The sequence below is a fragment of the Papaver somniferum genome, chromosome 8 (genome assembly GCF_003573695.1).
Source record: "Papaver somniferum cultivar HN1 chromosome 8, ASM357369v1, whole genome shotgun sequence".
Taxonomy (NCBI): Eukaryota; Viridiplantae; Streptophyta; class Magnoliopsida; order Ranunculales; family Papaveraceae; genus Papaver; species Papaver somniferum.
Window position 1 is genome coordinate 19,526,608 of NC_039365.1, and position 10,370 is coordinate 19,536,977.

General features: G+C 38.4%; 1 protein-coding gene across 1 annotated transcript; it reads right to left on the minus strand.

Annotated features, from left to right (window-relative positions):
• Positions 1-1,151: 1,151 nt before the first annotated feature.
• Positions 1,152-2,484, minus strand: LOC113301396 (chromosome transmission fidelity protein 8 homolog). The gene is made up of 3 exons (XM_026550182.1): positions 2,283-2,484; positions 1,948-2,182; positions 1,152-1,392 (listed from the first exon to the last, which is right to left on the minus strand). The coding sequence occupies exons 1-3, from the start codon at positions 2,430-2,432 to the stop codon at positions 1,325-1,327; spliced, it is 453 nt and encodes a 150-aa protein (XP_026405967.1). The 5' UTR covers positions 2,433-2,484; the 3' UTR covers positions 1,152-1,324.
• Positions 2,485-10,370: the final 7,886 nt, after the last annotated feature.

A 10,370-nucleotide genomic window follows, 5' to 3' on the forward strand; every position in this document is an offset into this window, starting at 1 on the left:
ATCTTTTCAAATAAGAAACGTATCCTTTTCTTTGGGATTTTGGATGCTTTTAACTCCACAACATCTACATGACTTTGTTTATTATTATTATTATATATATTCATATCTTTGGTTAAATGTTTGGTGGACAAAATTTCAGTGACTTCCCCTGAAATCCACATTAAGAGCAGCTGTATTTCTTTGATTAATAATTTATTTATTACCTGCACAGATATTTTACATAATAAATATTTTAGCATCTATTATCTATACTACTTATAAAGCCAACTCCCTGCATTAAGTGAAGCTGCACATTTGGGTTCTCCAAATTTGCCCCCGCTTAATATTTTCAGCATATATATTGTTAGTACTAACCAAGGGTATATTTGTCCACTGAAATATTTGCCTTTTCTAGACGAGGACGATGGGCATGTCCCCAGTGCTCAGTGTTTTGATAAAATAAAAATTCTCATCTCCCACTATATCTTAATCTTTCTCAAAAATATCACAACTCTCTAGAAAATCTTTCTTCCTATATAAACCTATTCATTCTTTTAGTTTTCTCTAAACCTAAACTGAGTTCCATTCAAATCCAGTATAAGTGAAGAAGATGAAATGAAATCAAGGAAAATCTGATGAAAGAAGGTCACGGTTGGGGGTACTCCTAAAATTGGTGTTGCAATTCTGTTTCATTGTAGCCTGTTTAATCCGTTTAAGCAAGCTGAAGCTGACGGTTGCCGTTTTCTTTTCTTGATTTCATCCTTCTCAAAAATTCAAAATTATAAAAAATAAGAAAGTGGACATAATTCCACAAAAGTTCTAGCAGGGCTTAATTTGATTAGTCTCTGCACGCGCGTGTCCAAGCTCTTGTTTATTATCATGAGAAAACTGAAAAGTCTTTTTCCTCATTGCATTCACTGTCACCTTAACAAACAAATCAATGTTGATAATTGGAAGTGAATGTTTGTATTGAGATTATTAATCCCACATTGTCTGTGCAATCCAAGATCCTGCGATTTATAATTCTTAGGGCCATATCCAATTGGTTTTGAGTTGGATGCCCGAATTCTAACAGTTTGTATGACCAAATCCAAAATGGCAAGCTGGATCTTGCTTCCGAGTAGTATTTCCGGCCGAGTTTGTGTAAAAAAAAAAACACGATTCCGGCCGAGTCACATTCATGACCACCCAATCTCCAGTAGTTTTTATTCCCATGACACAATTACATGTTTAAAACCAGAGCAGAGATTGAAACAAATCAAGTATTCTGGTCATAAGACTCATAACAAAGAAATTTCAAGTAAAAGGCAGAAATTAACAGAAATAAGAAATGTGATGAGAAGTTTTATTCAACCATGGGCACTGCAACTGTTCTCGGACCACTCTTTTTTTCATTTACCACTACTTGCGGTTCTGCAGGAATAAATCAAAATACACCAGACATCAAAAACGACTACTATGATTTAGTCGGTTCCTAATTTAACACAGACACCATGGAACATTCAATCAGTCGGTCCCAATTTGCGTACTTCCGACATTCTTTGGGGCAATTATACTTGGCCATTTCAACAAAAATTGACAGAGAAGATGAGAGGAAAAAAAAGTGAAGCAAATTAGCCTCATCCAGCCAGTCCAACACTAGCAATATATGCATTGTCTACAAGCTCGGGGACTCAAGCTGTCTAGAGAAAAGACACTGCCAAATACTAACATTTTTGCCTCATTCAGAAATCCCCAATGAGGCAATAGGACATGTTCCGATGACTGAGATTGAACGCTTGTGGATTTTCAGGTCATCAAGGACATCATCTTAGTTAAAACTGGGTTCTGGTTCCCATGAAGTGGAACCAGAACCCAGAAAAATGGTTATAGTTGAGTTCCTACCTATGTTTTGAGTGTTCTTCATTTTAGGGTTTTTTTTATTCTACAATTTGTACCAAAAACAACAAATTAAAATTGAGAACTTACTTGAAATTAGGGGTTTGGGTCTGGTTTTGAAGAGAATACGATGCCGAATAATCCCAATTACTTCCAATTCAGTCTCTGTCTTCGGAGAATTAGCCTTACTAATATCTTCTTCTTCATCATCGTCTGGAATTGATTCAAAAATAGTTCTCTTCTTCTTCAATATCAAATATGGTTTCTTCAATTTCATCTTTGTTCCTGATAATTCATGGTATCCAACAGTGAAAGTATAATTCTCCTGAAAAATCAAACAAAATCGAAGATTCAATACTGTGATTCATATGATATATCAAATTAAAATCAATTTACATAGTTACAGAGAGGGGAAGATAGATAACCTCCGAGGAAGTACGACAAAGGATACCGATTTCAAGGTTTTGTATACGATCTTTGAAACACGGTTGAACTTCAATCATGCCTTGTATTTCTACGATTGCCCATTCCGGACAATTTCCATCACCACAACTGCATTTCACTTCGATCTTCATTTTTAGATTAATTTTTTTTTCTCCAAGAGGAAATAAAATGAAAACAAGGGTTTTCTATGGCGGTGGTGGTGATTAATATAAACAGGATTTAGGTTTCACTACTGTGGATAGGGCGGGAGATTTGAAACGCTTTGTAATTTTCCCGCCAATAATTGTAGTTGTAGAAATCAAAACGGCCTGCGACCCGACAGGCTGGCCGGCCCTAAAAAATTGTTGAATATGATTTTAGATGCGGTTATGGAAAGACAAACAGTATGCAGCTTAGTTTGTTTTTGAGTCCTGGCCGGTAGTAGGGGTACCAATTTGCTTGGAGGTGTCCATTTTGAAGGGTAAAAGATACTTTGTCCTTGTACATCCCTGAATTACATCAAGTGACCTTTTAGCAATCTTGGTATCTCTATTAGCAATCTTGGTAAGTGACATTTTTCTTGATATTATATCTCAAAAATTAGTTTAAAATGTTCTTATGACTCGCTGAATCAACGTGATAAAAAAAAAGACAATGTGAAAAGAATTTTGCTTCGTAATTTTGCTTAAAGCGCGTTTGGATACACATCCAGAAATAACTTTTTGACTTTTAGAAGTCAGTTTGGGTGTAAAATTTCAAAATGACTTCCAAAAGCAGAAAAATCAACTTTTTATGAAGGAAAAAATCTGGACTTCTGACTTCTGCTTCTGGAGAAGCACTTCTGACTTCTACTTCTGCATCCAAACAGGCTATTAGTGACTCAAAATATACTAGGTGGCCAGAAACGTATCTCATACATTCGTATTTGAACCTATAATTCAAAAAGTGTAGTGATACATAAAATCTGTCTCATGACAAAAATTTCCCTTACAAATCTACGTACATTGTAACGTGAATCTGCCTTGTCGCCCAAAATCTGCAATGTACAGTTAGATTAACCCGTGACTTAGAAATTGTCATTTGTCTATAAGTCGTTCCATGATTCAAAATGTACAGGTTATCCAGAATTTACCATGACTCAAAACATGTCTAGTGAGTTTTGACCCATCGTCCATAATATAGTTGATGATCCCAGTCACTTTTTTTTTGAAGGAAAAGAGGTGAACCTCTCAATTTCATTAATATCAGAAGATTGCATACATCAAGATCAAATACATCATAGATGAAAAACATAATAAAATAAAAATATTTTGTATCACAGTATAATTCCAATACATCATACATAAATACATGAATTTCAGAAGGAAATTGATGGTATTTGAATGATGGCTTTTGAATTAAGATTCTGCCATTTTGATTTGAAGAAATTCTCTTCTTCTTCGTTAAGACAAAGTTTCCCCAAAAGAGAATAATAAGCACAGAACATCATTATCACGATTAGTTCCGGCAGCCGTTGATGTAGAATCACGTCACTATTAGTTACATAAAGCTATGTACAACCCTTTTAATATGTAAAGTTCATACCAACAACTCACATCACTAACCCGCAAGACATAATAAGCCTTTCATGCTCATCAAGGCGTTTGTCCCGGACAACCTCAACCTACAAGGGGAAAAAAGGCTCGTCAAGTTGCAAAAAGTAGCAATATAATCAATTAGAGCAATTGTTATGCTGCAATAATTCAGATTCAGGGAAAAAAGACTCACGTTACGTAACGATTTAAAGGTTCTTAAAACATGAACTGTATGCATTCCATCTGCCGCAAATTCTTCAGGAATTTTGTAGTTCTTGACGCTCTGAAGTTCAAGATGTGTTGATCAGTTGCAAATTTGCATTCGCTAAAACTAAGAAGATCATATTCGTGTACATGACAAATTTTAGCAGTCTCAAAGCTTAACTTACAAAACCGGAAAACGGAAATGGTTAGCCATATGATTACTCTCATATCAACCTTATTCATCTTAACCATAACTAGTTCAAATGACTTCAAATGAAAATATTTAAAGAGTTGTTCAATTGTATGAAAGACACAATTGGAACTAAATCGGTTTGATTCACTTGAATCAGTCATGAACATTATAGCCACGGTTTGCAAAGATTGCATTCCTTATGATTTAAATGTTTAAGTTCATGAACTGACCGATTTAATAAAGTGACCAGCTTAAGTATTCGTACGGGTATGTGTACTTAAGCAACCAGATTTGAGTTGGTTTAGTTTCAACTCAACATAAATTTTCGGGTAGAAACTTTCCGCCAGTACGTGTACGGGTACGCGTACTTAAGGTGACTAGTTAAGAGTTTGTCAAAGCCAAACTCAACATAAAATTTTGGGTGAAAACTTCCGCCAGTATGCGTATGGGTACACATACTTAACGTGTCTCCTTCACCAATTTCATATACGGACATATGCATACACTTGGTTCCCGGTTTATGGATTTATACACTAATGTGCGAACACACTATATATGATTATATCCAAAGATGATTACATAATCTCAACTCTTCATTTCAATCATTGAAACTTTCTTAGAGGATGACAATAGCCGTTTTCACACACCATTAGCATCAAAGCAATTTTAAAGTTATTGAAATGTCAACATGACTTTTGTCACGAGTAAAGATGAACATGGCTAAAGCGAAAGCTTGCCAACACATATTCCGATAAATATATAAGCGAGATATACTCAGCTCGAAATCTCAAATATGTATAATAGAAAACTATATCGTAAATACGACTTATGTCTCAATATAGGAGATTGAGTAGAAATAGACTTTCCTAGTGATAGATGAGTTTAAGTCTCCACATACCTTTTGTCGATGAAGTTACACAATCTCCTCTTAGTAGTTTTTCGTCTTAAAATGATGAACGTTATGAAATCTAAGCTTAACTACACAATCTATGTCCTAGTACGAGATATCTATAAATAGTCCAGAAATCAAGACTTATAGTTTTGATCACTAACATTGAAAAACATGCTTGAGATAGCAACGCGTGCGTGTTCGACTGGGTAATGCTCCAACACTTTGGTCATTATCTTCACGTCCTCCATTTCATGAGGTTTTAGCTTCGCAACTAATGAGTGGGAAACAAAACTTTTCGGGTCCTCGTGGTTATGGAGGCCAAACCACACCACACACTCCCATCCCTTGTCTCTTAAGTTGAATACAATCTTAAAGGGGCATGCATCCTTCCTCGTATGAGTTTTGTATACCCTATTAGTCTTCTTTGGATATACATAACCCTTTCTCTTGTGGATATTCTTCTCCTTGTACGACCCACTTCTCTCGCAAACCATCTCGAACCGAACATCTGAACCTCGGGTATTCCTCACTAGCACACACATGTTCTTATTAGCCGTCGTTTTATCCCAATCGATTGCTTCTTGTTTAGATGTTATTCTTTACATAAGGACAACCACGGGATATTATAAGGTTCATTATAAGCAATCCTTCCCTAAGTGAAGTTCAAAATACTAGGTGAAAAGTATTCTTTGGCAACATATCGAAGGAATTTTATAGTATTTCAGCGTATCCTGACCAAGCGGTCTTCCATTTGTTGGGTCAATATATGTCACAATCTAAGGAACGGATGAAAAGAAAATTAAATTAATTCCAAAAGAAAAAAAAACTATGCCGGACCACAGTTCCGGCATGCTCGACCACATTTCCAGCATGGAGGAACTGAACCGAAATTGATGACAAAATTTGACACTGTTACAGTATAATAATTTCATTGGAAATCAACTCCGGAAGTTAGTATGCCGGCATGCTCGTTATCTGTGTACCAGCGTGGCCGATAATTAACGAACCACGCCGATATTTCAGTTTGAAAAAGTCACTTATTTCCTGTATGTTTTTCTTCAGGTACCGACATGGTAACTTTAATATTGTAACATGCCGGTAGCATATTCCGTGGAATATTCTGTGGTAGGTAAAAAGTAACTTGTATACCGACATGGTTTTTTTAGTGTGAGAATGCCGGCAAACATTCCAAAATGGGAGATATTGTATGCATACAACGTCCATGCGGGCACCGAGCTTTTTCAGCAGCAGAAATAGTGAATTCAAAGGTAAAAAAAAAGAAAAAAAATTCAACAAACTAGCACTTGTACCTGAGTTTTGGGAGTGATTGTATGTTGAACTTGTTCACTTTCTTGGGTTGGTTCTTCACGAAACTCTTCATGATCATAAAAATCATGATCTAAAGGTGATTCATCATATAATTCCATTTGTGAATCGTTATCATCCACCATTTTCACCAAAAAAATTTTCTCTCTCAAGTTTTTTTCTCTCCTTTAAGTCACATAACTCACACATATAATACACTAATCGTTTATCAAATAATCTTATAAATTTTCTAATTATAATTAAACACTAAATCTGATTAGCGAGTGGTAGATTGGGAATTTTCCTTTGCTACAAATCAAGATACAATGGAAGAAAATATCGAAGATTAGGTGGGAGAAGACAACCGTGACGATTTTGACGAAGAAGATATCCTGCCAAGAGCAAATCAAGACGAAGATTTCAACAACGAAGATGATTAGAGAATGATGATCGCGTTTCTCAAGGATGGAACCTTACCCGCGGATCACAAACAAACCAGGAAAATACTCTCCAAAGTAGGAAGATATGATCTTCGGGATGGGGTCCTGTACAAGAAATCTTTCCTCGGACCATTACTACGTTGCTTATACAGGAAAGAGGGGCATAGAATTCTAAACGACATCCATTATGGTGACGCAGGGAATCATAGCGGCATGAGATCACTAGCCGACAAAGAAAAAAATGCAAGGATATTACTGGCCCACAATGATACAAGATGCTGCAAGAATGTCCCGACGATGTGAAGAATGTCAGCGTTTCGCCAAAAAGATACACACACCAGCAACAACGTTGAATTCTGTGGATAGTCCGTGGCCATTTGCAAAATGGGGCATAGATATCGTTGGGCCTTTCATCGAAGGATCAGGGAAAAGACGATTTTTGATAGTAGCCACGGACTACTTCAGTAAATGGGTGGAAGCCAAAGCCTTACCCAGGATCAGAGACGTGGATGTGTTTACTTTCATATTCCAAAACATTATTTGCAGGTTCCGCATACCAGCGGAAATCGTGTCCGATAATGGTAAACAATTACAGGGGAAAAACATAGACATGCTCTTCGACACTTTCAAAATAAGGAAAAACAAGTCCACCCCCATATACCCTCAAAGCAACGGACAAGCGGAAGCTACTAAAAAGACCCTCGCCCTTATCCTCAAAAATAAATTAGAAGAACACAAGGGGCGATGGTGTGAACAGCTACACAATGTATTATGGGCATACAGGACAACACGAAGATCTGCCACTGCGGAGTCCCCATTTCTCCTAACTTATGGAGCTGAAGCAGTCATCCCAACAGAGATCCTCATGCCAACCACAAAGACCGAAGCATGGGAGAAAAATCTCACAACAGACATGATGTTAGAGAGACTGGAATAAAGGAGGGAAGCAGCATTGCAAAAGATGAAAAATTATTAACGGAGATTAGCGAGAGAGTACAACAAAAAGGTTAAGCTTCGAAATTTTGTAGAAGGGTAGTATGTGCTAAGGACAATCCCGCAGTATTAACGAGAGAATAAATGGGGAAAGTTAGCACCTACATGGGGAGGACCTTTTATAATACACGACATTGCGGGAAACGGTTCCTACTATCTTCGCAATCTGAAAGGCGAGGTCCTCCGGCACCCTTGGAATGCTAAATGGCTCAAACCGTACTACCCATAGGAGCAGCGCAGCTTTGCATCTGCGTGAAGAATACCAGAAGAAGAAGGCAGCATAACCGCTTTACATGTTTCTATCTCTGGACGAGGAGTAGCAGGCCTCAACCTATCAATCAAACAAACTTTTTCGGAAATCTTCAAGCAAACGAAATGGTCAAAAGTCCCGCTGGGTGAACGCATGTACATTACATAATAAATTAACAATATTGGGGAAAGTAGTTAATCTACAATCTCTCATGGCTCCCATATCAGTGTCTATGAGTGTAAGACCAGGGGGAAGGCACCCGGCAGAAAGAGATACCCAACCAATTTTAAGGCAGCGGGTCGACGGAATGGGTGCATGTAAATATTTCAAATAAGCATCCCATATCCTAGAACGCTGCCTCGGCCCCCACCGTTTGGGAATCCTCTATCCCAGGATTCTCCAGCGGGGTGACAGGTCTCAAAACGATCACGAAGGTATTTACCTTCGGTGTCGCACCCAAACACTCTCGACTTTTTACAAAGCAAGTTATTTCTAGTTTAACACTTCACAATACTTAAAATAAAGATGAATTGATAACACAGGTATGCCAAAAGGATGATCCATTTCATAAAGAGTTGATTACAAGTTCAGCAAATAAGATAAAGCAGGAAACACATCAAAAAATGATCCGAAATTATATAATCAACAAGGATCAACTTTCTATGACTAATAAAAGAAATCTACTTGGACGATAAAGTTCCATCAACAGGGTTGTATCTGCGAGATGAAGGTACGCTACCACCTGAAGAAGGCCCAGAAGAACCAGGCAAGGGCGCGGGAAGGGGACGACGCGGATAATTCTTGACAAGACCATGTTCGAATTTAAGATCAAGTTCAATCTTATCTAGGACTTTGTTGGTCTCTTCAGCCAACTGACATCGAGCTTTATAAGTGATAACAGCGGTCCGCTGGTTGGCCTGAGACAGCAATGCAGATAGGCGTTCCGCCTCTTTGGAGGCAATATCCGCTGCTTCCTCACGAGACGCGGCCAACCCTTTGAAATAGTTGGATTGTCCTTCCTGCTGCACTAAGGCAGATTGAGTTTTTTTAAGCTCATCATTTGCTGCGTGAAGCTGTCCCTCGAGTGCTGAAAATAAGAAATACCAAGGGGTTAAAACAAATAAATAACAGAATCACACTCGATAAAACGAGGTTATACCTTCGACATTAGCCGAAGCCTCTTCATACTCATTAAAAACTGCGTCCCAAGCCTCATCAAGAAAGTCATATTCGTCGGATAGTTTCTTATAATCCGTTTGAAGGTTCGTAAGAGCAAATTGACTGGCGTCTAAATCTACCTGCTTCATCGAATCCAAGTGACGATGATGGTTGACTTCATCATTCACCTCCCCCATCCTTTTATGAAGTCGATACACATTCATCTCAAGATCTCTTTCAGACTCCACTTGGCGAGCAACATCCGCTCGAGACGCTGCTAGGGCTTTACTAAGTGCACCAACCTCGGCCCTAGCATTATCTCTTTCCTCGGAAAGACGCAGCATACTATCCCTGACCCCAGGGCCTAAGAAAGAACGATCATGTTGTAACTCTCCTTTTAAAAAGCGCACTCTAGCCTCTAAGTCTGAAGCATGTTCTCGAGCATCACGCAGGTTGTCACGCATCCATAGCAGCGTACCATTAAACAAACAACGGTCATGATTGTACTTATTTTGCATATCAACCATCAGTGTTCGCTTTTCACGCCACTCAGCTGCTAAGGCGTTGTGCTCATCAGCACGAGCATTCCACTTTACGGCTTCGCTTTTCAACTTACCCACCAACTCTGCAATGCGGGATTTCTGTCGTTCCCTTTCTTTCCGAAGTCATATGAGCTCGGGACTCCACCCACTGAAGATAGGGTGGGGAGACTGAGACAGAACATCAAAGTAAAAATAGGGAATCACGAGGAGTAAAAGACCAATAAAAAATACGAACCTGTGAGGGACGATACATTTCTGCGAGCTTGCTCCAATTCATTGCGGACTATAGCAAGTTCCGAACGGAGATTCTCCTCGACATTACCCAGCCGCTCCTTTTCCTTCAGGAGACCCTTCAGTTCACTTATTTCCATCTCGGCCGCAGATAGTTCTTCTTCTCTATGACGAAGCTTAGCCTCCAACTTTAAAGACTTTGCTTTAAAGAATTGGTATAGAACATGGTTACAATGTTCGCTCCTCATCATCTATGTCACAAACGACAAACATTATTATACCCAAGGGATCGGATATCGCGAAGAATA

Excerpts from the sequence above, each read along its gene's own strand:
- LOC113301396 (XM_026550182.1), bottom strand. The coding sequence starts at position 2,432 with ATGAAGATCGAAGTGAAATGCAGTTGTGGTGATGGAAATTGTCCGGAA. Across the intron at positions 2,183-2,282 it reads TTTGTCGTACTTCCTCGGAG|GAGAATTATACTTTCACTGT; the intron begins GTTATCTATCTT and ends TTGATTTTTCAG. Across the intron at positions 1,393-1,947 it reads ACCCAAACCCCTAATTTCAA|AACCGCAAGTAGTGGTAAAT; the intron begins GTAAGTTCTCAA and ends TTATTCCTGCAG.